Below are 26,616 nucleotides of genomic sequence, written 5' to 3' on the forward strand. Positions count from 1 at the left end.
ACATATGTTTACGGATATATTATAAATAAGGTTTGTTCTTATTATATTTTATTCTTTCCAGCGTTGTAAGTTGTTGACAGGATTTTGCAATAAACTTCCCGTTTTCGCGGCTCAAGCTTCCTCGGAAGGAACGCCATATCAGGTTAAACCGTCAATTATAGGATATTCATCCTCAAAAAACTTTCTTGCGGGGGAGAAAACCCCTCCAATTGAAGGCGGCCTGTCTGTTTATGGTCTGAAAAAAAAACGCAGAAGGCAGCTGTGAAATGCTGTTAGTTTACAGACCCAAGCTCAGCTGTCTGTCCCTGCCCCTCATTTTGTCTGTGTCCACTTGAAAACTACTTAAAAGGAATGCCAACAGGCACACAACTGCATAACAACTTTAAAAATTAAATCAGACAATAGTAGTAACGAGAGTCAAAATAATGACTTCTATTTTATGTAATTATATCAATTTGAACAATTCAATCATACAAAATTGTAGAGCTGACAAAACGTAAGGCAATAAGTTACTTTTTTTGATATCTGAACCAGTCATACAAAATTGTAGAGATGACAAAACATAAGACAATAGGTTGCTTTTTTTGATATCTTAACAATAAAATTATAACAACAGACTGAATTGTATTTCTAATGTACTAAGCTATTAATTATTTTAACAGAATTCCGGTTATATTTCCCGTTTCGCCATTATTTCAGACTTCCTCAGATGTACAGTCTTTCAAGTCGCCGCATGCCATCAAGAGCCGTGGGGATGTAGACAGAAGACAGTAATTCCAAAGTTACTTCCAGTTTACAGGCAGGGAATTTTTTTCTTTTGCCCCGGCTGAAAATCATTAGCTTCCAAGCAGCGAACAAACAGTCCATTTACAGTTCTTCACTCACAGCTAGCTTGTCCCTCCCGCTGGCTAGAGGGAAGAATGTCGGCATTTTTACTCCTTGGTCTGCCATGGGACCAATTTTTTATTTTTTTAAAAAAAAATGAAAATAAGGGAAACCCTTTCTGATACTGATGGGTAAGTCTTCCCGACTGTTAGAGCAGTACGACAACTTCCTGACTGTTAGAGCAACACGACAATGGAATCAGTTGCCGGGTGAGGTTGTGGGCTCTCCCACACTAGAGGCTTTCAAGAGGCAGCTGGACAACCCTCTGTCAGGGATGCTTTAGGGTGGATTCCTGCATTGAGCAGGGGGTTGGACTTGACGGCCTTGGAGGCCCCTTCCAACTCTGCTATTCTATGATTCTATGAAGTTGGGGGTGAGGAGGGTGAAAAGTGGAAGACCAGAGCAGGAAAGAAAGGTTGGTGGTGGTGGCAGCAGAGAAGCAGGGTTGGGATAGGGCAGGTTCCCTGGCAGCCCACCTTGTCCAGGGCTCTCTCAGCCCAAGCAGTGCCCCCTGGGTTTCTTCTTCTTTTGGTTGGTGCTCACAACATTTCCACCCTCCCATCCATGTTATTATTATTATTATTATTATTATTATTATTATTATTATTATTAATTTATTTATATAGCACCATCAATGTACATGGTGCATGTACATGGTGTTCCCCAGCAACTGGTGTACATAGGCATCAGGTCCGGCCTTACTTTGAGCACCTGGCACGTAGCACTTCAAATGATGTAAAAACACTAAAAGCAAAAGCTGGTTCTGCTGCTGCACTGACATGGCTCAGAATGTGGCATTGTGAACGTTGGCTTCTGCAAACCGCAGAAGGTGCCACGCAGAATGGCCCTCGGTTGGTGGACTTGCCCTTCATCAAAGTTCAGAGACTGCTGGCAAATACCATTTAACCTTGGGAGGGGGGGAAGCATTTCACGACACGATTTCGTTCAAAGGGCATTTTATTCTGTAAATAAAATATTCTGTATTCTACAATGAAGACAGATGAAACACCGGATGGACAAGAAGCGAAGGAGAAACAGTGTAAAGAAGCAGGGCAGGACTCCCACACCGGAATTTCCGGGTATCTTCGTTGTGTAGCTATAGCAGCAAGAACAGTCAGGCGGGGAACAGCTGGACATCCTTTTTCACTGGGACACTATCCTACTTTTTTTAGAGCTGCTAGGACAATAGTCGCACCACGCTTCAACACCTTTTTAGCACCTTCCCAGAATCTCCTCCAGCGAGCCTTGTGATGCGATTCAGCTAGATCAGGGGCAAGAGAGACTGATATAAATAATAGTTAACTAACAGTTAACTGTTCTCTATCAGAAGACAAACAGTAAGGCAAACATGCAGCCTAAGCGAAGAGACCACGTATACAGTTGGGGTCAAGAGGTAAGCGCGTTATCTGGAAAGGCCCAGCTTGCTCAGTCAACAGACAATACACAATGGGTTTCTGCTAAGGGGAGTGGCTGCAATGTTAGTCTATGAGCTTCTTGTGGAAATATACCCAAGCATGACACTGTATGACCAAATATGTAACTTGTTTGCCACACAGTATAAAAGTCCTGGATGAGAAGCATTCGGGGCTGCTGCTGCTCCTAAATTTGAAGCAGGCAGTCTTTTCGCTGCGGAAATAAAGCCAAGGCTTTGATCTTACCCCGTGTCTATTTGTTATTTGGTTCTGGCGGCTAGACACGTTCCTAGAGAGAGAGATCAATTTGAGGGCTCTTACCACAAGACAAGACAGAGTGAGTGCTGTGACTCGTTTGTTACAAGGCTAGCCAGGATTTGGGAATGCTCCAAGGCTGGTAGCTACTAGCACGGCCCAAGCGTTTTCCCACTGTGAGCCACATGTGGAACTGCGATTGACTGTCCACACTTGGGGGCAGGTCTAGAACTGTTCGGTGTGTACAACCTCTAGGTTCCATCCACGTGAGCAGGCACAACCCACGGGCAACCACCTGGTTTGAATGGAATACTTCCTGTCTCTGCCTTGAGTTTGAGCTTCCATTCAAATCAATGAAACAGCCCCATTTGGTAGCAGAATTGCAGCACAATGCCATCAGTTTCTTTAAACTGATTTTATCTGTGTTTTCTGACAGCGTGATAATGGGGGACGAAGGGAGGGAGACGTCCTGCCTGATAACCATGTCATCAAATCGACTTGGAAACTTCTGTGGGTGGCCAGTCTGGAGTGTGCTATAAATTGCTTGTTTAGAGGATATTAAGCACAAACAAATGTGTGCATTTCATTACTATTTTCTTTACAAGATCTGCTTTTTTAAAAAAAACAAAAACAAAAAAACTCTATCATATGGGAAGTGTCATTTTGCACATACTTAGGAGAAGACGCTCTACACATGCTCCTCAGGGAACTTGCGCCTCAGGGAACATACAAAACCAACTTATATTGGGCCAGACCATCAGGCCCTCCACCACAGAATTGACCTTAAGTGGCACCACCAGGATTTCAAGAGAGCTTACACACACACACCCCAGTGGCCTCTCCCTAGTCTCAGTTTTGCCAGCAACCCAGGAAAAAGGAAAAAAGAACAGAAGTACCTCTTGCTGCACATCCTCACACTGGACAATAATGGTGGGTGGACTTTGCTGAGGTGAAAAGAATCCAGAGCAGTCCCTGTCAACCTGCCCAGGGAGAGAAAACGAATTGTCAACACTGACGAAGGAGAAACCACACCCCAAATTGTTGTAGATCACAAGCAGGGTATGAGCCAACAGGGTGAGTTGGCTGCAAGAAAAGCAGATGTCAGTTTGGGCTGCATTAATAGAAGTATAGCTTCCAAATCACGTGAGGTACCGGTTCACCCCTATTCGGCCCTGGTTCGGCCTCATCTTGACTACTGTGTCCACTCTGGGCACCACACATCAAGAAGGACACAGACAAGCTGGAGGGGGTTCAGAGGAGGGCAACCAGGATGATCAGGGGTCTGGAAACAAAGCCCTGTGAAGAGAGACTGAAAGAACTGGGCATGTTTAGCCTGGAGAAGAGAAGATGGAGGGGAGACATGAGATAGGGTGACCATATTTGGGAAACCCAAAAAGAGGACACCTAGTGTGTGTGTGAGGAAGCAGCTTTCTGAGTCCTGCAGAAAGTACGTTATTCCCCCTCCACCTTAAAGAACCCGATTGGAGTTGAGGAGGGGAAAGGATTTCATTCTGCACTACCACCATCCACTCCAATTGGGGCCTTTTCTATAATGTCCACGAATGACCCACTTTCCCCTTTAAGACCTCAATTGGAGCTCGGGGTGGGGGAATGATGTGCCTCAAGAAAGCATGTCACTCCCTCCTGCCATGCTAATGGCAGCCTTAAAGGGGAAGGTGTATCATTCCAGGACATTATTGAAAATTATAGAAAATCCCCCCTGACACCATGGAAAGAACAAAAACCAGGACAAATCCGGGGAAATCCTGACAGTTGGTCACCCTACATGAGAGCACTCTTCAAGTACTTGTCACACAGAGGAGGGCCAGGATCTCTTCTCAATCTTCCCAGAGTGCAGGACACAGAATAACGGGCTCAAGTTAAAGGAAGCTAGATTCCAGCTGGACATCAGAAAAAACTTCCTGACTGTTAGAGCAGTACAACAATGGAATCAGTTGCCTGGTGAGGTCTTGGGCTCTCCCACACTAGAGGCCTTCAAGAGGCAGCTGGACCACCATCTGTCAGGGATGCTTTAGGGTGGATTCCTGCATTGAGCAGGGGGTTGGACTCAATGGCCTTCTAGGCCCCCTTCCAACTCTGCTATGATTCTATGAAAATCACTGTCGCAGAAGAATCTTGGAGGAGTCAGCACAGGGCGGCCTTCCTCAACTGGCATTGGACTAAACTCCCAGAATCTCCCAGCCTGGTAGGATTCTGGGAGTTAAGTCTAACACATCTGGAGGGCCCCAGGAGGGGGAAGCCTGGGTTATAGAATTGCAGTTTTAGGCTGCTGCAAGCCAAACTCAGTAGGACTTGCTTCCGAGTAGACATGTAGAGGATTTTGCCATTAAGCACTGAGATGGGAGGGACAGAAGCACAGAGCGTTAGTGGCGAATGTACCTCCATACATTCCAGGGCAAAACTTAATTATTATCTCTATTAATGTTGTAGATTTGAATAATGGCTGTCGTCCAAACTTCCCTCATGATAAAATGCACTAGACAATAAACCGCGGCCCAGGTTGGCTTCTTCCTCTGCTCAGCTTCCAGGATGCTGTGAGGCCGGCAGGATGCGGGCGCAGGGCCACGCGAAGCCTGCCTGCCATCCAGGAGCCGCCTCCCCCCTTCCCTTGGGCATGTGTGTAGTGCATCCATCTCTCTCTTTCCTGCTGCTGCTGCTGCTGCTGCAGAAAATGGAGTTCCCGAAGCCGGGGGGGGGGCGGAGAGAGAGAAGGTTTATTGGCTCTGCAGCAAGCCTGTGATTGATCCCTTGCCAAATGCCGCTCTTCCTGCCTTCCTTCCGCCGCCTGCTTCCGCAGCAGAGGGCCCCCGCTTGCAGGAGACCCCTGGAGAAGGGGGGGAGCAGTCTTGTGCGGGCTGTGCCAAGGGAGATGCTTGCTTGCCACATGCCCAGGAAATATGAGTGCCACGTCCCAGGGGCACAGCGCAGGAGGACGTTCAAGCGCAACACCCTCAAAAACCACAGGAGACAGGCACACGGCCCCCATGACTTTCAATGAGGCTGGCAGCACAGAATAATGTCTTGGCGGATCAGGTCCCAAGATCCCAAATGCTACCTCCAGTATCCGAGGCTGTAAGCCTGTGTGCAGCAGTTGCTGGGGAACATGGTGCCTTGTTGGTCCCTGGCTGATGGCTGCCTGGCCACTGTGTGAACAGAGTGCTGGACTAGATGGACCCTTGGTCTGATCCAGCCTCAGGGCTCTTCTGAGGACCGTTCATCTCACTGCCCTGTTCTGCAGCTCTAGTTGGCATTATTCCCGCCAGCAGTGCCGGGGCTTCAATCCCCAAAGTATTGTTCTTTCTTCGATCTTCCTGGGGTTCAGGCAAAACGAAACTCTTCACAGTGTCATCCAGCACACATCCGATTGAATCAATTGGTCTCATGGGTGGGAGGGGGGGTGCTGTTGAGCACTTGCACATGGCCCCCTAAAAGAGGAGATGCGTCACCAAAAAAGAGGACAACAGGGGACACCGAGTTGTATAACATTTGCATCAGTTAATTGTTATTAAGTTTTCAAGCAAATCATTTGTTGTTTTCTGAGCAGCCACTGGGGCGCAGGAGCAGGATTTGAAAGACAAATTAAACAAATGCTTACATCTGCGTATGTTTTAAAGATAAAAACATCAAAATTGGCACAGTAATAGATATTAAGAAGAGCTTTAAGCATACCAAATTTGAATTGGATTGGGTCATCTGTTGATTTTTTCTGATTTTTTTACATTTCCCCCTTAAACCCATTTCCTGGTATGCAAAGGATCGCCTGCCGCCCAGTAGCAACAACAACAAGAACGCCGACAGCATAGCGCTCTAGGGGATAATTCAAAGGAAACAGGTACGTGGGATGAAGCTATCAGACCAGATGAAAGGAAGGACGTCTTCCCACTATGTGTAGAAAAACAGTGGAATTTGCTGGCACAGGATGTAGTGATGGCCACCAATTTGGATGCCTTGAGAAGGGGAATAGACCAATTCCTGGAGGAGAAGGTTATCAAGGGCTATGAGTCCTGATGGCTATATGCTGCTCCCAATATCAGAGGCCGTATGCCTATGTACACCAGTTACTGGGGAGCATGGGTGGGAGGGTGCAGTTGCACTCATGTTGCAGTTGTGAGTTTCCCCTATTGGCCCATCTGGAGAGCCACTCTGTGAACACTTAAAGCTGCAGGAGCTATGCTACAGTGACCAGATACAAAAGAGGGCAGGGCTCCTGCAGCTTTAACTGTGGTGATGAAGAGGGAATTTCCCAGGTGCTGCATGCATACAAATGACACCTCCTGAAAGTCCCTTTTCTATGCAACTGTTAAAGATACAGGAGCCCTGTCCTCCTTTCTATAGGGTCACCCTACACAAGTTTCACTACCCACCGATTTTGGCATGTTGTGGACCATGAGCCCAGAATGTGGAGACGTGTACAAACCTATGAAAGGATCTCAAAATAGATACTGGGGAGGGGGGGGGACAGGGTAGGGGAAGGAAGAATGGGGTGAAACAGACAGGAGTTGTAGGCTCAAGCCAGGCATTAGGAAACATTTCCTAACAGTTAGATCAGGTCCATCGGAGGAATCTGTTGCCTGGAGAGGAGGTTCCTCAAAGTGTGTGCTGCTGTAGCCAACGGCAAGCCAAGCCTTGCATAACTCCATTCCAGAAGGCGAGAGGAATCCAGGCCACAAGGAAAACCCCAAACAGCCACCTCTTTCGGGGTTACATGTGGAAGCCCTGTCCGTGCATCAGTGCTCTATGAAGCTGAAGGCAAAAGTCACCTGTTAAAGAACACTTAGGAATCTTCCCTTGCTTGTTTGTGTGAATTACCTCTTTCAGGCTGCAATCCTATGTGTGTTTAGGCAGTAAAAGCCCTACAATTGTGAGTATTCTCCAGCTCGCATGGCTAGCTGGGGAATTCTGGGACTTGTAGGACTTTTTTTCTGGCCAAATTTACATAGGAATGCACCCTTTGTTTGCCTTCTCCAAACGTGGGGCTCTCTGGAAGGTTTAGGCTACACTACAACAATCAAATCAAAAGCAGTATTTTTAGATGCCTATTTAAACCACCACCACCATACAGTGGAGAATCAGAGAAACAGCGAATCCATTGAAGAGCGTGCAAAGTAAGAGCCTGTTCGAAAAGTCGGGTCTTTAGTTGAGCAAAGAAAGAGATGAATGAACTTCCTGAGGCAGGGAGTTCCACAAGAGAAAAGGCAGTCTTGTGTTTCCCAGACAACCATACCTCTGAGGCAACTTTCACCAGCCTGTGCCTCCAGATGTGTTGGAGTACAACTCCCATCACACTCTAGATGATGGGGGTTGTAGTCAAATGCCTCTGCAGGGCACCAGGTGGGGGACAGCTGCCTCTGAAGATATGGGTAGAAGGGCCTCTTCGGATGACCTGAACAGACATTGAGGTTCAGATGGGGGAGATTGTCCTTTTGGTAGTGTTAGCAAATGTAACTCCATTTTAGAAAAATCTTGCTGTGTGACTTGGGAATGAACTCTGTTTCACCCAAACCCCCTGTGCTATGTAAGTTGTTTTTCAGAAACAGCAGTTGAGGAATCGGTTTGAACCAAACCCGGATGCCTGTTGACATTTAGTCAGAACCAGCACAATGTACACATTTTTAGAACAATGGTGGGAGAGAGGCATATGTAATGCTAACTATACCACGTATACATTTTTAGAATAATGGCAGGAAAAGAAGCATATGTGATGTTAACGGTATAAATAATTGTAATTTCTTGTATTCAGGGTCCGAATAGCTTTAGAGCTTTTCGCACCCAGCGCTGCAGCCTGAATAAATATATATATATATCCTCCAAACTTGATCTGTGCATTTCTATGGGATCCACCCTTAGGAAGAAAGAACCAGATATTTGTCTAACAAATTGGTGATGTGACTCGGATTATCTTTCTAAGTTGGATCGCTGTCGGCCGTTCTGTCAAAGAGTGGGGCAACTAGGATGTGGCCACAGGACTGAATTCAGTCCTTCCTCTTTGCCTCAAGACCACAGACTGACCGATGCCGATGTCCAATTAGGCAAGGATCTGAAAGTCTGACAAATTTAGACACAGACCGGAGGCTTTGGAAAGGCGTCTTAAGTTGGCAATTAGACGTAATTGCATATTGGTTCGCAATTAGAAATAGTTGCATTGTATTGTTTGGCAGTTAGACGTGACTGCAATATTGTCTTTGGAGTTCCCGGGAACAGGGGTAAGTGTAATTCTTTTCTTCAAATTGGAAGTTCAGACTTGTCTGAATTTCACTTGGGAAGACATGGGAGTTAAAGTCCCAGTCTGTAGAAGAAAGTTCCTTAACCCCACTTGGTTATATGTTGGGAAATTTCTCTGTCCTTTGTGGTGTTGTGCTAAAAATGTTTGTTGTGTTAAAAATGTTTGTTGCGTTAAAAATGTCTGTTGTGTTAAAATGTCTAAAGATGAATTGATTAAGTTTTGTGTTTGTGAATGGCCAATTTTTGGCACTGGATAGAGACCAGGGGGGTCTTTTGATGACATCACAGCCTGCCCCCTCTTGGCTTTTAAAAATGTAAAATGCAAAGGTGTAATATTATGTTAATACAGAAATGGTTTAAGGAGTTAAAGTCCCATGTTTTACCCCAGAGTGAAACCTTTGCACCCCCCCTTCTCAAGGAGGCAAAGATGATCCCTTTGATCATCCCCCTTTGAAACCTAACCCCAAGAATAAGGTTCGTGCTCCCAGCAGGGCATCGCCTGCAGTCAATAGAATTAAGACAAAAGAAGTTAAAGCCCCCCTTCCTCTGACTCTGATCAAGAGGAGGGAGCGTTTGCCCCGTCATGAGTAATGCCGCTCCGCTTGCGAACATATTTGCTTACTCTCTCTTCTTCACGTCAAATCTGCACAATTGGAAAAACCAGAACCCCTCATTTAGCGAAGACCCAGAGAAGTTGGCAAGTCTGTTCGAATTTATAGGAGTTGGCGGGGGGGGGGGGGGCTCAGCGGATGCCGCTGATTCAGCTCATGCCTCAGGCAGATCCCAGCAGGGGAACTGGCCAGGCAGAGAGAGCACCGCCTATTACAATTGTATAGTAGCCGGTTTAAGATAGATTGTTTCGTAAACCAGTGAACCTGTCTAAAGTTTTTGAAATCAAACAGGAGAAAAACTGAGAGCCCTTCCGCTTTTTTTTTGGAATGGCTGACAAATACTTTTAAAATGTATTCTGGCATAGAATCATAGAATAACAGAGTTGGAAGGGGTCTACAAGGCCATCTAGTCCAACCCCCTGCTCAATGCAGGAATCCATGGATCCCTTGACATGGGTCCTTTGGATGATGCCAACCAAAGGGTAATAGTGAATCAGTTTAGATACAACACAGCCATATATATATATATATATATATATATATATATATATATATTATGCAGAAGATAGATGGAGTGTATGGGAAAGGAATTGGAGAACTTTTAGAAATTGCTCAAGCAGTATATGATCGAAGGGATGAGATAGATGAGAAGAACCAGGTGAGGCAACAGGCAAAATTTATTGCCCTAGCCTTAGAGGAGAAAGACAAAAAGAAAGTTAGAAATCAGGAGGAGGTTCAAGAAGGCAGGCAAGAAGGCAGCCCCTTGGCAAGAGTCAATGTGCGTTTTGAACAAGGACAATGAAAACAAGAATGCCATATTTTAAAGGCAAAATTGGAACATGAAAGTCCCAGAGGAGGGTCTGGACCAACACCAGTTCTTTATGAATCCCAATGAAGGGGATCCGGGTCGGGCTCCCCCATTCTTTAAACTGATTCAGCCAGCACCGACCCAGTGGTTAAGATTAAAGTGGGGGATAAGACCTTTACGCGCCCTCTACTGACCAAAGTTGGAAACACTCACTTGAAACATGCAGGACATCTGGGCTGAAAATGGGAAGAGAGATGAATAAAGCGTTTTTAAGACCTTAAATCAGCATTACAGGTGCCACCCGCATTAGCCTTACCCGATTACCGGAAGCCATATCGCCTGTACGTGCACGAAAAGAAAGGAGTGGCCTCAGGATTGCTGTGCCAGAAGCTGGGACCTTCATGGAGACCGGTAGGCTATTATTCTAAAGTCTTAGATCCTGTAGCTAAAGGTTGGCCTGCATGCTTGAGAGCTGTCACTGCCACCGCCCTCCTCGTCCAGGAAGCGGACAAGCTGACCATGGGAGGAGAGATGGAAGTTCTTGTGCCACATGGAGTGCCCCAGATCCTAGGATCAGGAGGAGGAGATAAGTATCTCAACCCTGCATGGCAGTCAAGGTATGAAATTGGATTATTGTTAACTGAACGATTGACTTTTAAGGCCATTGCCTCTTTAAATCCTGCAACATTGTTACCTGAAGGAACCTCAGAGGAGGGCCCCGAGCATGACTGTTTAGAGACTTTAAGTCTAGAATCCAAGTCTAGACCTGATTTAAATGATATTCCCCTTGAGCATCCTGATGTGACTTATTTTGTTGACGGCTCTAGTTTTGTAACTGAAGGGAAAAGACACACAGGAGCAGCTGTGGTAACCAGTGAAGAAATCATATGGCAAGAGAGATTACCTCCACATTTCTCTGCACAAGCCGCTGAATTGATTGCTTTAACGCGAGCCCTCGAGTTTGGAACAGGTAAACGCTTAAATGTATATACAGACTCTCGTTATGCTTTCTCTGTATTATATGCGCATGGTGCCTTATGGAAAGAAAGAGGTTTCATCACTGCCAATGGACAGCCTGTCGCGCATGGAGGTCTCATCAATGACCTGTTACAAGCCCTGATGCTTCCCCTTGAAGTGGCTGTGATGCATGTGCGAGCCCACGGACGTGCGCCCGAAGAAAAATTGAGAAAAGGAAATCAGAAGGCAGACCAGGCTGCTAAACAAGCTGCCCTGCAAGGAGAAGCAGGAATTTTCCTAGTTCAACCCGCCAAACTGTTACCACCTGTATATGAACCCTCAGATGACGCCCTGGCTCAAGAAACCAAAGCTCAAAAGAATGAGACTGGTTGGTGGATAACCCCTGAAGGACTTGCACTACTGCCTCGATTGATCATGAGAAAAATCCTACAAGATCTTCATCAGAACCTGGGACATCCTGGAGCCAGCAGCATGGTGGAACACCTGCAAAGAACAACCATTAGAAAAGGGATGCACCAAGAAGCCCAAAGAATAGCCGCAACCTGCACCATCTGTCAGAAGACCAACATTCCCAGACGACCCCCTCCAGCGATGGGAGGAAGACCGTGGGCACACTACCCATTCCAGCGTCTACAAGTAGACTTTGCCGAAATGCCTCTTGCCAAAGGGTTTAAGTATTTGTTAGTTTTTGTTGATCAGGTCATGGGTTGGATGGAGGCCTTTCCTTGTCAGAATAACCAGGTTAAATCTGTAGTTCAAAAGTTAATGTCAGAAATTGTAACTTGCTTTTCCTTACCTGAAGTCATAGAAATCAGATCAAGGAAGCCATTTTACTTCTAAGATAGTGCAGGGGGTAGCTAAAAGAGCTAGGGATAGATTGGAAGCTCCACACTCCTTGGAGGCCACAGGCCTCAGGACAAGTGGAAAGAATGAATAGGAAGAACCCTTGAAAGAAACACTGAAGAAAATCCAGCTAGAAACCTCTCAAAATTGGGTAGATGCCTTGCCCCTAGCCTTAACGAAGCTTAGGAGAATGCCTCGCAAGGGTTTAAAGACATCACCTTTTGAATTGATGTTTGGGTTTCCACCGCGTGTGCTGACTGGGATAAGGGAAGAAGTTAAGTGGGAAATGGGAGACCAGATGTTATTTGGTCATATAACTGCCCTTCAGTCTGTTTTAACACAGCTCCACAAGTACGCCGCACCCTTCCAGCGATTGCCACTTGATGTCCCGATCCATCGCTTCCAGACGGGAGATGAAGTGTTGTTGAAAAGGTGGAACCCAGATTCTGACGGCGTACGGTGGGAAGGACCTTATTCAGTAGGACTTGTAAGCCATTCAGCAGTTAAGTTAATTGGACTAAATAAATGGACTAAATAAATGGACTCATTGTTCTAGAATTAAAGCCTACAGGCCACCCCTGCCTCCTTCGAGCCTCGCATGCTCGAGGGACACGGGCAACCTTGAGGACAGCAACCCTCCCTCTCTGAACTCACCGGAAGCAGCTCAGAGCATAGGACAAGAATCCAACAAGGATCAAGACAAGCGTGTTAAGTATACTTGTATACCTCTTGGAGGCACCAAAGTTAAAATTGTGAAAAATTAGTAGATGGGTGGGCCTCCAAAGTGTGCACTATCATACAGCAGCTGAACCAGTCATTCAAAATTTTGTAAACCCACTGCCCCAAGGAGAACTGAACAACACTGTTGTGTGGACACAAGGAAAAGGGCCTCAGAAAAACCCCTACATCTTTCAGAGGTTAGGGACTGTAGAGCCCAAAATCTACTGGCCTTTGTGGTATAGGCGGCATCCAGAGAATTATCGGCCTTGGCCCTAAATTAAAATTAAGTGTGTAACCACTTTAAAAGTAAAGAGTCTCAATTAGATACTCCCATTTGTGTACACCACGATCGGCACCCATCAAAGTGTGCCATTTCCACGATAGGCCATGTCTACTTTTAAAAGATTCAGAAGCATGGCCTTGGTCCTGCTTGAATGCTTGATCCTAATCCAGACGGGACAAGGAAACTGGTTCAAAACACATGCTGAATATATGTTTAACCAACATGGACAAGATGCAATTTTGTTTTATGAACATCCTCTTACTGTAAGAGACTTTATCATGATACCTAGTTTAATTACTGATCCTGACATGGTTGTAGGAGCTCTGCAAGCCACGCTAGGGAATAAAGGAGCAGGTACTCTTTTTACTAAAGTAAGTAGCAGTGAATTCAGAGCAAACCCACACTGAAAGTTTAAAACCAATAAGTACACCAAAGGAATGTGTTTTTGTTGTTCACACTCAGGAAGTTAGAATAACAAGACCAAAGATTGGGGAAAATAGAAGCCATTCTATGAACGATTAAAGAATTATTCCTATTGTTCTGATAAATTTTGGTTGTGGGGACAGAGAAATACTTCCATGTCTATTAACTCCCCTAATCAAACAACCTTTTCTGATATATATCCTGAATACCCAATGTTTCAGGCGAAATATTCAGGAAAAGGAGGAAGTATTTGCTCTGGATGGCAAGCCAGAGACCCCAATTTATGGTTCTTTTATAAAGGATGGGCCACTAACTATCACCCTGGAAACTACCAATGTGTGGGCGTTGGGTATCTGACCATGCCAGTGCAAGTGGTAAAACTTGCTGGAATCAGAACTCGGAGAGAGACAGGGGGCTTAGGACAGCTAGTAGGACCCATAGGAAAGAATTGTAATGACATGGTGATTGTAAGAAAACAAATGTCTAAAACAGAACCATCAAGAGTAGCAGGTGGATTATTCTCTGGAATCCTAACATTAGGAGCATATCCTGGCATCATTGCACAGGAAAACCGCAAAAGTATATTAGGCTTGACCTGTCGCTTAGAGAAAACTATAAATGCTACTGCAAGAATGATTAGAGCAATGCAATCTGAAATAGAAGACCTTAGTCAAGAAGTTGGACAGCAGCGTTTTGTATTAGATTATATTTTGGCCAAACAAGGAAGATATTGTAAGATAGTTGGTAAAGGGTGTCGAGTCACCTTTCAAGATTTAAATAAAACTATTGAAAATGAACTTGAGAATCTCCAACATATGAATGGCCAAAATACAAGAGGGATCAGCGGACCAAATGATTGGTTTAACTGGCTTACCAGCTGGTTACCTGATTTAAGTTGGCTCAAGGGATTGATAATGATTATGTTAGCCGTATTGTTTGTTTGTCTAGTATTATCTTGTTGCTTTCCCTGTTTAATGGCTCTTATTCGCCACATGCAAAAAAAGCTTGATGCAAAAACAAATGCTTGTAATGTATGAACAAATAGATGAAAGAATCAATGATAAACTGTGATTTATGATCTATAAAACGCTTTAGAGGAGGGAGAAATGTTAGCAAATGTAACTCCATTTTAGAAAAATCTTGCTGTGTGACTTGGGAATGAACTCTGTTTCACCCAAACCCCCTGTGCTATGTAAGTTGTTTTTCAGAAACAGCAGTTGAGGAATCGGTTTGAACCAAACCCGGATGCCTGTTGACATTTAGTCAGAACCAGCACAATGTACACATTTTTAGAACAATGGTGGGAGAGAGGCATATGTAATGCTAACTATACCACGTATACATTTTTAGAATAATGGCAGGAAAAGAAGCATATGTGATGTTAACGGTATAAATAATTGTAATTTCTTGTATTCAGGGTCCGAATAGCTTTAGAGCTTTTCGCACCCAGCGCTGCAGCCTGAATAAATATATATATATATCCTCCAAACTTGATCTGTGCATTTCTATGGGATCCACCCTTAGGAAGAAAGAACCAGATATTTGTCTAACAGTAGCCTTTGGTTGGCTTCTAGGAATAGGTTTTCATTTGCTTGTGGGGAACCAGTCGTGCCAACCTTGCAGGAGATCCCAGTGCTCTGCAACTACCTGTTGTGTTGTTTTTGTCATGGATTCGGAGGTTTTTCCATTTAGTTGAGTGCCTGTGGGTCCCATTATTTTAGGGTTATGAATTCCAGTGTGCCAGAATCAGACTTACATGCATTTGCTAGAGGTGCTTGCTGGTATTGAGCAACAGAGGAGGGCAACCAAGATGATCAGGGGTCTGGAAACAAAGCCCTGTGAAGAGAGACTGAAAGAACTGGGCATGTTTAGCCTGGAGAAGAGAAGATTGAGGGGAGACATGATAGCACTCTTCAAATACTTAAAAGGTTGTCACACAGAGGAGGGCCAGGATCTCTTCTCGATCCTCCCAGAGTGCAGGACACAGAATAATGGGCTCAAGTTAAAGGAAGCCAGATTCCAGCTGGACATCAGGAAAAACTTCCTGACTGTTAGAGCAGTACGACAATGGAACCAGTGACCTAGGGAGGTTGTGGGCTCTCCCACCCTAGAGGCCTTCAAGAGGCAGCTGGACAACCATCTGTCAGGGATGCTTTAGGGTGGATTCCTGCATTGAGCAGGGGGTTGGACTCGATGGCCTTGTAGGCCCCTTCCAACTCTGCTATTCTATGATTCTATGACCATTCTTGATGGACATCACACCTGCACCAGGCCCTATAAATCCTCTGGGTGCCCCGGGAAACCGACTCCGGGTTGTGGGGCACCAAAGGCACTTTTCGCCCAGGGTGCTATTTATCCTAGGGCTGACCACAAATTTTGTTGCTTACAACAATTTACCCTCCACCCACCACCAAATTTGGAAGTGACAATCCCCATTGTCCTGCTCCCATGGTGGGTCCACAAAGGCAGGCAGCCGTCTTGATCTGTATCAACCAACTACTTCTCGCAGTTTTAATTTTTACCTAGCGCAAAAGCAAAGGGGCCTTAATTGCCCATTCAAGACCAGCCCCCCCCCCCCGGAACATTCTTAAGAACTTAAGAAGGGCCCTGTTGCTGGATCAGACCAACGGTCCATCTAGTTCAGCACTCTGTTCACACAGGGGCCCACCAGGTGGCTGGCCTTGATGATTAACAGCCTTCTGCATAATCTTCTTCTGTGGGCAAATCTAAAGCTGTAGATAATAGAAATCCTAACCCGGACAGCTTCCACAAGCCCCAGCCGGCATGGAGGTAGCATAGGAGATGGGTAATACCCACCAGAGAGTAGAAACGTGGTGGAGAAGTGGGTTCACCTTCTCCACTCCAGATCCCTTACTCCCCAAAGGCTCCTGGGGAAAAATGTTAGGCACTACGTTAGCCCTTCTAGCAGCTATCTCACACTGCTGACTCATGTTTTAATGGACCTGGGGCTCTCAGTGGCAAAGAAACTTTTGATTAGCAGGGATGGTACTGCCTTGACCTTTGAGCTTAGCTGCAATCCGCACAACTGATCTGTGTGTGGGGGGGTTGAGCAGGAACAATATGCTGTTATGAGCTATCCCAGTTGGAATGCCAAGCATGTTGGGTGGGGGAGGGGATGGTCTTGAATGGGCAATGAAGGTCCATTTGGTTCTGCTCCTGGCAAACACTGCAGCTGTAGTTGGTTGACATGGGTCAAGACAGCTGCCCGCATTTGTGGACCTCCCATGGGAGCGCGACAGTGGGGACTGTCACGAGGCGTGGCAGCACTTCCAAATTCACCACTACATCACTGTACATGAGCCATTGTCAAGGGAGCTGCTGAGGGTTGCACCTTCTACATAGGGTGACCATGTTTGGGAAACCCAAAAAGAGGACGCCCAGTGGGAGGGGGAGGGAAATGACACGCTTTCCGGAGGCCCTGGAAAGCACGCTTTGCCCTTCTCTGCCCTGGTCGGGGGTCTTAAAGGCCCCGATTGGAGTGGAGCAGGGGAAAGTGTGTCATTCCCACCCACCCCACCTCCACTGCTCCAATTGGGGCCTTTTCTATAAAGTCTGAGAATGACAAGACTTTCCCCTTTAAGGCCCCAATTAGAGCAGTGGGTGGGGGAATGATGACGCCTCCAGAAAGCACGTCCTTCTCCCCCACCACACTAATAGCGGCCTTAATTTATTTATTTATTTATTTATATTTATATACCGCCCCACAGCCGAAGCTCTCTGGGCGGTTTACAACAATTAAAAATAGTAAACATTAAAAGTATACAAAAATTTAAAAAACATAAAAACAGTATAAAAACAACAGGATCCATTTAAAAGCAACAATTCTGGGGTCCATTTAAAACAAACTTAGCGTTGTTAAATGCTGCTTAAAATGCCCGGGAGAAGAGAAAAGTCTTGACCTGGCGCCGAAAAGATAACAATGTTGGCGCCAGGCGAGCCTCATTGGGGAGATCATTCCACAGTTGGGGGGCCACCACTGAAAAGGCCCCCTCCCTTGTTGCCATCCTCCAAGCTTCCCTCAAAGTAGGCACTCAGTGGAGGACCTTAGATGTTGAGCGCAGTGTAAGGGGAGGTTCATGTCGGGAGAGGCGTTCCATCAGGTATTGTGGTCCCAAGCCATGTAGGGCTTTATAGATTAAGACACCATGTACAGCACCATGTACATTGATGGTGCTATATAAATAAATAAATAAATAAATAAATAATAATAATAATAATAATAATAAGACCAGCACCTTGAATTGGGCTCGGAAACATATAGGCAAAGGGGAAATTTTGCCATTCCAGGACATTATAGAAAAGTACAGAAAATCCCCCACCCCCGGACACCCAAGATAGAACAAAAACCAGGACAAATACAGGGAAATCTGGACAGCTGGTCACCCAGACTACATGCAACGGCAGGGGGGGGGGCTCCATCATTGTGCAAACCATGCACTTCTGTGAGCTGCAGCACAACAGAGCTTTCCTTAGCACTGAAGTGGAGTGATCTTTTGATTTGGACTTTTAAAAAAAGGTAACAAGAAAGGGGGGCAGTCACCCCCTCCCCCATGAAGACTAACGGCCCTTGGTTGGTGGACTTCACTTCCTTGACTTGCCATTCATCAAAGTTCAGAGTCTGCTGGCAAATACCATTTAACCTTGGGATGTGGTGGTGCGGGGGAAAGAATGTCACAAGAATATTTCTTTTAAAGGGCATTTTATTCTACAATGAAGATGGATAAAACACCGGATGGACAAGAAGCAATGGAGAAACAGTGTAAAGAAGCAGCGCAGGACTTCCACATTGGAACTTCTGGGTATCTTCGTTGTGTAGCTATAGCAGCAAGCACAGTCAGGCGGGGAACAGCTGGACATCCTTTTTCTCTGGGACTCTATCCGCGCAGTCTGAGAGCCCCTAAGGCAATGCTCACACCATGCTTCTTCACAAAGTTTTTAGTTTTCCGCCAGAATCTCCTCCAGCGACCCCTTGTGATGCGATCCAGCTAGATCAGGGCAAGGGAGACAAGACAGAGTGAGTGTTGTGACTCGTTTGTTACAAGGCCAGCCAGGATTTGGGGATGGTCCAAGACTGGTAGCTACTAGCACCGCCCAAGCAGTGTTTTCCCCACTGTGAGCCACATGTGGAACTGCGATTGACTACCCACACTTGGGGGCTGGTCTAGCACAGTTCTCCGTGTGCAGCCCTCTAGGCTCCATCCACATAAGCAGGCACAACCCAAGGAAAGAGGGGAGACATGAGAGCACTCTTCAAATACTTAAAAGGTTGTCACACAGAGGAGGGCCAGGACCTCTTCTCGATCCTCCCAGAGTGCAGGACACGGAATAACAGGCTCAAGTTAAAGGAAGCCAGATTCCAGCTGGACATCAGGAAAAACTTCCTGACTGTTAGAGCAGTACGACAATGGAATTAGTGACCTAGGGAGGTTGTGGGCTCTCCCACACTAGAGGCCTTCAAGAGGCAGCTGGACAGCCACCTGTCAGGGATGCTTTAGGGTGGATTCCTGCATTGAGCAGGGGGTTGGACTCGATGGCCTTGTAGGCCCCTTCCGTCTCTGCTATTCTATGATTCTATGAAAGAACAATTCACCAGGGTGCAATAAGGTCCTTTTTAAATGTAGCTACGATCAGGCAAAAAAGAAAAATAACATTTTTCAAAAGGTAGGCTGAAAAGTGTTTTTAACGCAATGCTCGAGACCAGGGGTTGCGAGAAAAATACAGTCATAAAGCAGCCCCCACCCAAAAGACGGGGTGTTTCTTCTAATCCATTTAAAATACGCAGGAAAAAACACTTTTCACGCCATTTATGTGCTATGGCAGGGGAAGGAAACCTCGTTCAGCCAAATGACTGAATTTAATTTTGGAGAACCCTTTTTTGGGGGGATGGGAGGGATTGCAGTTGTTGGCTGGGGCAGGGCCGAAAATGCAACAAACACACACACCAGCTTATTGTAGCTTAGAAATCTCAACGCCAGTAGCTCAACCTTTCAATACTTTCCAGTAATTTCGACCTTTTAGAGTGTGTGTGGGGGGACGACACAGAAGTCAATGAAACAGCGCTACCTAGCGGTGGAATTATAGCGCAATGCCATCAATGCACCGGGTGATTTGCCGGATTTATTTTCTTAAAGTTGTTTTTTTCTGCGTTTTCTGACAGCAGGATAACAGGGGAAAGGTAAGAGACGTCCTGCCTGATAACAACCCGGAAACCTCCATGCATGACAGGTCATGAGCATGCTATATATCACTCATTTAGAGACAACTTAAGTCCAACATGCCCTCTTGACCCAGAAAAACAGGAGTATATTAAGCACAAATGCATGCATTTCAATGCTATTTTCTTTACAAGATCTGCTTTAAAGAAAACCCAAAAAACCCCAGCTCCCTATCATATCGGAAGTGTTATTTTTCACATACTTAGGAGAAAACGCTCTACACATGCTCAAAAGCGCTTGCGCCTCAGGGAACATACAAAACCAACTTATATTGGTCCAGACCATCAGGCCCTCCACCACGGAATTGACTTTAAGTGGCACCACCAGGATTTCAGGAGGGCTTCCCCCCCCCCCCCCCAGTGGCCTCTCCCTAGCCTCAGTTTTGCCAGCGACCCAGGAAAAAGAAAAAAAGAACAGAAGTACCTCTTGCTGCACATCCTCACACTGGACAATAATGGTGGGTGGACTTTGCTGAGACGAAAAGAATCCAGAGCAATCCCTGTCAACCTGCCCAGGGAGAGAAAATGAATCGAAGGAGAAACACAGTGATGGAGGAGAAACACACAACCCAAAAACTTTGTTGCAGATGAGTCTTGGAAGGCTCAGTACAGGGCAGTCTTCTTTAATTCCCAGGATCCCCCAGCCTAGAGGATTCTGGGAGTTTAGTCCAACCCACAAAAAGCTTATTGATGAACTGAAAACAAAAAGGGATACATATAGGAAGTGGAAGGAAGGCCAGGCTACAAAAGAAGAGTACAGACAAGTGGCGCAGAAGTGCCGAAATGGCGTCAGGAAGGCTAAAGCTGTGAATGAGCTGAGATTAGCGAGGGATGCTAAAAGCAATAAAAAGGCTTTCTTCAGATACGTGAGTAGTAAAAGACAGAGGAAAGAAATGGTGGTTCAACTGCTTAATGAGGATGGCAAATTGATAACAGACGACAAATAAAAGGCTGAAGTGCTCAATTCCTACTTTGCCTCAGTCTTCTAACAAAAGCGGGTCTATGACCCCCCTGGAAAAAGTGGAGCAGAAGTTGAGGGGGCAGGATTGCAGTTTGAGATTGATAAACAAATGGTCAAAGAACACCTAATTTCCTTGAATGAGTTTAAATCTCCAGGGCCCGATGAACTGCATCCAAGAGTAATGAAGGAGCTAGCGGAAGAACTCTCAGAACCTTTGTCTATTATCTTTGCAAAATCATGGAAGACGGGTGAGGTGCCGGACGACTGGAGGAGGGCTAACGTTGTCCCTATCTTCAAAAAGGGCAAAAAGGAGGAACCTGGGAACTACAGACCAGTCAGCCTGACATCCATCCCTGGGAAAATTCTGGAGCAGATTATAAAGAAGTCAATCTGTAAACACCTTGAAATCAATGCAGTGATTACTAGAAGCCAACATGGATTTGTCAGGAACAAATCCTGTCAGACTAATTTGATCTCATTTTTTGATAGGATAACCTCCCTTGTGGACTGTGGGAATGCTGTGCATGTCATATATCTTGACTTCAGCAAAGCTTTTGACAAAGTACCACATGACATTCTGATTAACAAACTAGCTAAAAGTGGGCTAGATGGAACAACTATTAGGTGGATCCACAGTGGGCTACAGAATCGGACTCAAAGAGTACTTATCAATGGAACCTTCTCAAACTGGGGAGAGGCAACGAGTGGGGTGCCGCAGGGCTCAGTCCTGGGCCCAGTGCTCTTCAACATTTTTATTAATGATTTGGACGAGGAGGTGCAGGGAACGCTGATCAAATTTGCAGATGACACCAAATTGGGTGGGATAGCTAATACCCTGGAAGACAGAAACAAACTTCAAAGTGATCTTGATAGGCTGGAGTGCTGGGCTGAAAACAACAGAATGAAATTTAATAGGGATAAATGCCAAGTTCTACATTTAGGGAATAGAAACCAAATGCACAGTTACAAGATGGGGGACACTTGGCTCAGCAATACTACAAATGAGAAAGATCTTGGAATTGTTGTAGATCACAAGCTGAATATGAGCCAACAGTGCGATATGGCTGCAAGAAAGGCAAATGCTATTTTGGGCTGCATTAATAGAAGTATAGCTTCCAAATCACGTGAGGTACTGGTTCCTCTCTATTCGGCCCTGGTTAGGCCTCATCTAGAGTATTGCGTCCAGTTCTGGGCTCCACAATTCAAGAAGGACGCAGACAAGCTGGAGCGTGTTCAGAAGAGGGCAACGAGGATGATCAGAGGTCTAGAAACAAAGCCCTATGAAGAGAGACTGAAAGAACTGGGCATGTTTAGCCTGGAGAAGAGAAGATTGAGGGGAGACATGATAGCACTCTTCAAATACTTAAAAGGTTGTCACACAGAGGAGGGCCAGGATCTCTTCTCGATTCTCCCAGAGTGCAGGACACGGAATAACGGGCTCAAGTTAAAGGAATCCAGATTCCGGCTGGACATCAGGAAAAACTTCCTGACTGTTAGAGCAGTGCGACAGTGGAATCAGCTACCTAGGGAGGTTGTGGGCTCTCCCACACTAGAGGCATTCAAGAGGCAGCTGGACAACCATCTGTCAGGGATGCTTTAGGGTGGATTCCTGCATTGAGCAGGGGGTTGGACTCGATGGCCTTGTAGGCCCCTTCCAACTCTGCTATTCTATGATTCATCTGGAGGGCCCCAGGAGGGGGAAGCCTGGGTTATAGAATCGTAGCTTTAGGCTGCTGCAAGCCAAACCCACCAACCTGGAAGAAAGCCCCATTAAACTCAATGAAACCTGCTTCTGAGTAGACATGTAGAGGATTTTGCCATTAACCTCTGAGATGGGAGGGACAGAAGACGCCCTTAGGTTCAGGCGTTGCATGGAGCGTTAGTGGCAAACATGCCTCCATACCTTCCAGGGCAAAGCTTAATTATTATCTCTATTAATGTTGTAGATTTGAATAATGGCCGTCGTCCAAACTTCCCTCGTGATAAAATGCACTAGGCAATAAAAAGGATGCAATGAAAAACTAGTTTTTAAAAAATTAATAAAAAGCCAGGAGTGACGAGAGCTAGGGTGACCCTATGGAAAGGAGGACAGGGCTCCTGTATCTTTAACAGTTGCATAGAAAAGGGAATTTCAGCAGATGTCATTTGCATGCATGTCACACCTGGTGAAATTCCCTCTTCATCACTACAGTTAAAGCTGCAGGAGCTATACTAGAGTGACCAGATTCAAAAGAGGGCAGGGCTCCTGCAGCTTTAACTGTTGTGATGAAGAGGGAATTTCACCAGGTTCTCCATATATACAAATGGCACCTGCTGAAATTCCCTTTTCAAAACAACTGTTAAAGGTACAGGAGCCCGGTCCTCCTTTCCATAGGGTCACCCTATGAGAGCAAGAGGACAGATACCCCGTAAGGATCCTGCTACAGGTCTCATGGATGCTCTACACAGGGGCGGGGCACAGGAAAGCAACAGTGTGGGAGAAGTGCTCTCTGGATTCTGTGGCGTAAATGGGGAGGGGGGTGTTCTAAAGGGGCCAGTATGGGAGAAAAAGGCTCCCTTGAGGAACAGAACCCCCCGGTTACTTTCTGCATCTCCCACTGCTGTTAAAGGCACAGGAGCAGGAGCAAGAAAAAGCTGGCAATGTTTTAAACGAGGGAGCCCCTTACCCCATCTGGATTGTAGTCACACTGGGTGTTGGAGGCATCCACCTGGTCGGACGAACGACAAACGGTCTCTTTGATGGAGAACTTCAGTGACTGGGTGGTTGCACCAGTAGATTGCTGTGGAGAAATTTAGCAAAAGGGTAATGGTAACAGAGAGCCGTTCTGGTTAGGGTTCGCCTTTGAACCAGGGCCCTTACAAGAGCCTGACTACACAAGGCTGTTATTGTGCGCTCCTTGTTCCTCGCTCACAGTAGTTTGCAGTTCCTTTACACGGTGTTGTCATCCTCCAGGGCCACTCCCATGCTTTGCAACTATTTGTGCAAGGGGGGGCATTTCCTAAAGAGGAAAGCACTTATCTACACAAGGCTGTTAAAGTATTTACTTTTGGCTTTGTCTCAGAATTGAGATCTCTTGCTCTTCTTGCCTTTCTGGAGATATGGCTGCAAGAAAGGCCAATGCTATTTTGGGCTGCATTAATAGAAGTATAGCTTCCAAATCACGTGAGGTACTGGTTCCTCTCTATTCGGCCCTGGTTAGGCCTCCTCTAGAGTATTGCGTCCAGTTGTGGGCTCCACAATTCAAGAAGGACGCAGACAAGCTGGAGCGTGTTCAGAGGAGGGCAACCAGGATGATCAGGGCTCTGGAAACAAAGCCCTAGGAAGAGAGACTGAAAGAACTGGGCATGTTTAGCCTGGAGAAGAGAAGATGGAGGGGAGACATGATAGCACTCTTCAAGTACTTGTGAGGTTGTCACACAGAGGAGGACCAGGATCTCTTTTCAATCTTCCCAGAGTGCAGGACACGGAATAACGGGCTCAAGTTAAAGGAAGCCAGATTCCAGCTGGACATCAGGAAAAACTTCCTGACTGTTAGAGCAGTGCGACAATGGAATCAGTTGCCTGGTGAGGTTGTGGGCTCTCCCACACTAGAGGCCTTCAAGAGGCAGCTGGACAACCATCTGTCAGGGATGCTTTTGGGTGGATTCCTGCTTTGAGCAGGGGGTTGGACTCGATGGCCTTGTAGGCCCCTTCCAACTCTGCTATTCTATGATTCTATGATTCTGCTACATAACCTCTAAGTGGAGCTGTGCTATAGCAGAATAACTGAAATACACAAAGAAAAACGGAGTCATTTTCCCCATTCTAAAAAAAATCGGAAACTGTTCTTTAAAAAAAAGAAAAGTGAAACTACAGGATCAGGACAATGCTAGGGTGACCAGCTCTCAGGATTTCCCCGGATTTATCCTGGTTTTTGTTCTATCCTTGGTGTTGAGGGGATTTTCTTACTTTTTTATAATGTCCTAGAATGATACGCTTTCCCCTTTAAGGCCGTCATTAGCATAGTGGGGGGAATGACACTTTTTCTGGAGGTGCCTTATCCCCACCCCACCCCACATACACTGCTCCAGTTGGGGGCTTACATATGAAAGCGTGTCATTGAAAGTTATATGAAAGTTATAGAAAAGGCTCCGATCGGAGCAGTGTGGTGGGGGGAATGACACATTTTCCAGGGCCCCGGCAAAGCGCACTTTCCAGCTGCCCCTGCACTGCCCAATTGGGGTCTAAAATGCCCAAATTGGAGCAATGAGAGGCAGGAATGACATGCTTTCCCCTCTTCTGTTCCAATTGGGGCCTTTAAGGTGGCGGGGTGGTGGTGACGTGCTTTCTGGAGGCCCAGGAAAGCTGCTTTCCTGCCCCCCACCCACTGGGTGGCCTCTTTTTGGGTTTCCCATAGGGTGACCATATGAAAAGAAGGACAGGGCTCCTATATCTTTAACAGTTGTATTGAAAAGGGAATTTCAGTAGTTGTCATTTATATATTTGGGGAACCTGGGGAAATTCCCTCTTCATAACCACAGTTAAAGCTGCAGGAGCCCTGCCCTCTTTTAAATCTGGTCACTCTAGTATAGCTCCTGCAGCTTTAACTGTGGTGATGAAGAGGGAATTTCCCCAGATTCTCCATATATACAAATGACACCTGCTGAAATTCCCTTTTCTATGCAACTGTTGAAGATACAGGAGCCCTGTCCTCCTTTTCATAGGGTCACCCTAATTTTATCTGGCAGGGCTCTTGTGCCTTCAGCACCTGCAACACAGGCAGAAATGCAACAGGTGCTGTTTTCCCATCACACAGAATCAGTGACGGAGAAAGCTTCAGCTGGTGGATTTCTGCCAGGCATGTAGCTGTTGGAGACACGGGAATTCTTCTGGAAATGAACTTGCCCTTCCTTTCTATGATTCTACTCCCTAGAGCTGCAAGCAGGCTGCTCTGGCAACTTTGTGGATAGTAACCTATTAAGAAGACTTGTGTGTTGAGCAAATGTCCAGGTGCCTGTGAGCTATGACTTCCACCAGCCCCAGCCAGCATGGTCAATGGTTAGAGGGGATGCGAATTTTCATCCAGAACTGATGTTCTGTTAGACTGATGTGAATATAATTGAAGGGGGAACATGACTCCTTTGGCAAGAGATGATCAGGGGATCTTCTCTGCCACTGAATTAAGCGGAGGGTGGAGGAAAGGGGAATAGGGTGTAATGGGAGAGTGGGTCTAAACTTTTAGGCTGTTGAGTGAAAAGATCAATTCCTTCTCTCTTTGAGTCTCTGTCTCTCTCTCTTCTTTCTTTCTTCCTTAGAATCTAACCCACAATTGGATTAAGGCTTCAACTTCAGAAGCCCTTAATTCAAATTTCACTCACCAGGTGGACACCTGGTGAGTTAATCATGCTGGCCTACCTCACAGGGTTGGTGTGGGTGTTACTTACATCATGTAAAGCTTCTAGGAAACTGAATCATCATCATCCCTTCAGGGACCCTCCCATCTCTAAGCGTGAATGTGGCATCCCTTCCCTCCACAACCCTTACAACAGAGTGGGCTTTAAAAAGAAACAGGAGTGACAATAAACAAGCCAGGCTCTGTCCCGCTAACCTGACGGATTCAAACTCCTGCCTGCCCGGAACAGCAGAGGGGCCCTTGGCCTTGCACTGACAAAATGCTTCCTCCCTGGGGAAACAGTGGCTGGGCATACGAAGTGGCCTGGCACGGCAGCCTGGACGCACAGACCTGCGTCCACGTCACAGAGCAACTCACCCAATCCGGCTGGGGCTCAGCTTCCAGCAGGCGGAACACATACTCGGGCTTCTCCTCCTGGTTGTAGGTGTCAATGGCAGAGGCGATCGCCTGGTCATAGGTGACGGAAGGAGCCACTGCTGTGGGGGCCGCTGTGACCACCCCGATGAACAGCAACGCCACACAGCAGGTCTCCATCATCTTCCTCTGGTGTCTCCCAGGTTCAGCAC

The 26,616-nt window shown here is 46.2% G+C and overlaps 1 protein-coding gene across 2 annotated transcripts; it reads right to left on the reverse strand.

The window, feature by feature from the left end:
- Nucleotides 1-403: 403 nt before the first annotated feature.
- On the reverse strand, nucleotides 404-26,616 carry LOC134395854 (cathelicidin-2-like). 2 transcript variants are annotated; one of them, XM_063122045.1, is made up of 4 exons: nucleotides 26,408-26,616; nucleotides 23,324-23,437; nucleotides 3,449-3,532; nucleotides 404-2,146 (listed from the first exon to the last, which is right to left on the reverse strand). In XM_063122045.1, exons 1-4 carry the CDS (start codon nucleotides 26,585-26,587, stop codon nucleotides 2,087-2,089), a joined length of 438 nt encoding a protein of 145 aa, XP_062978115.1. In that variant the 5' UTR covers nucleotides 26,588-26,616; the 3' UTR covers nucleotides 404-2,086. The 2 variants fall into 2 exon arrangements, with proteins under 2 accessions (XP_062978115.1, XP_062978125.1); XM_063122055.1 differs by lacking the exons at nucleotides 404-2,146; nucleotides 3,449-3,532 and adding exons at nucleotides 18,188-18,467; nucleotides 20,121-20,204.

This window comes from Elgaria multicarinata, chromosome 1 (genome assembly GCF_023053635.1).
Source record: "Elgaria multicarinata webbii isolate HBS135686 ecotype San Diego chromosome 1, rElgMul1.1.pri, whole genome shotgun sequence".
Taxonomy (NCBI): domain Eukaryota; kingdom Metazoa; phylum Chordata; class Lepidosauria; order Squamata; family Anguidae; genus Elgaria; species Elgaria multicarinata.

Bases quoted from the DNA above. Each gene is read 5' to 3' on its own strand.
- LOC134395854 (XM_063122055.1), bottom strand. From the start codon at position 26,587: ATGATGGAGACCTGCTGTGTGGCGTTGCTGTTCATCGGGGTGGTCACA. The intron at 23,438-26,407 runs GTGAGTTGCTCT...ATTTCTCCACAG, and splicing joins CTGAGCCCCAGCCGGATTGG to CAATCTACTGGTGCAACCAC. The intron at 20,205-23,323 runs GTAAGGGGCTCC...CTCCCTGGGCAG, and splicing joins GTGACTACAATCCAGATGGG to GTTGACAGGGATTGCTCTGG.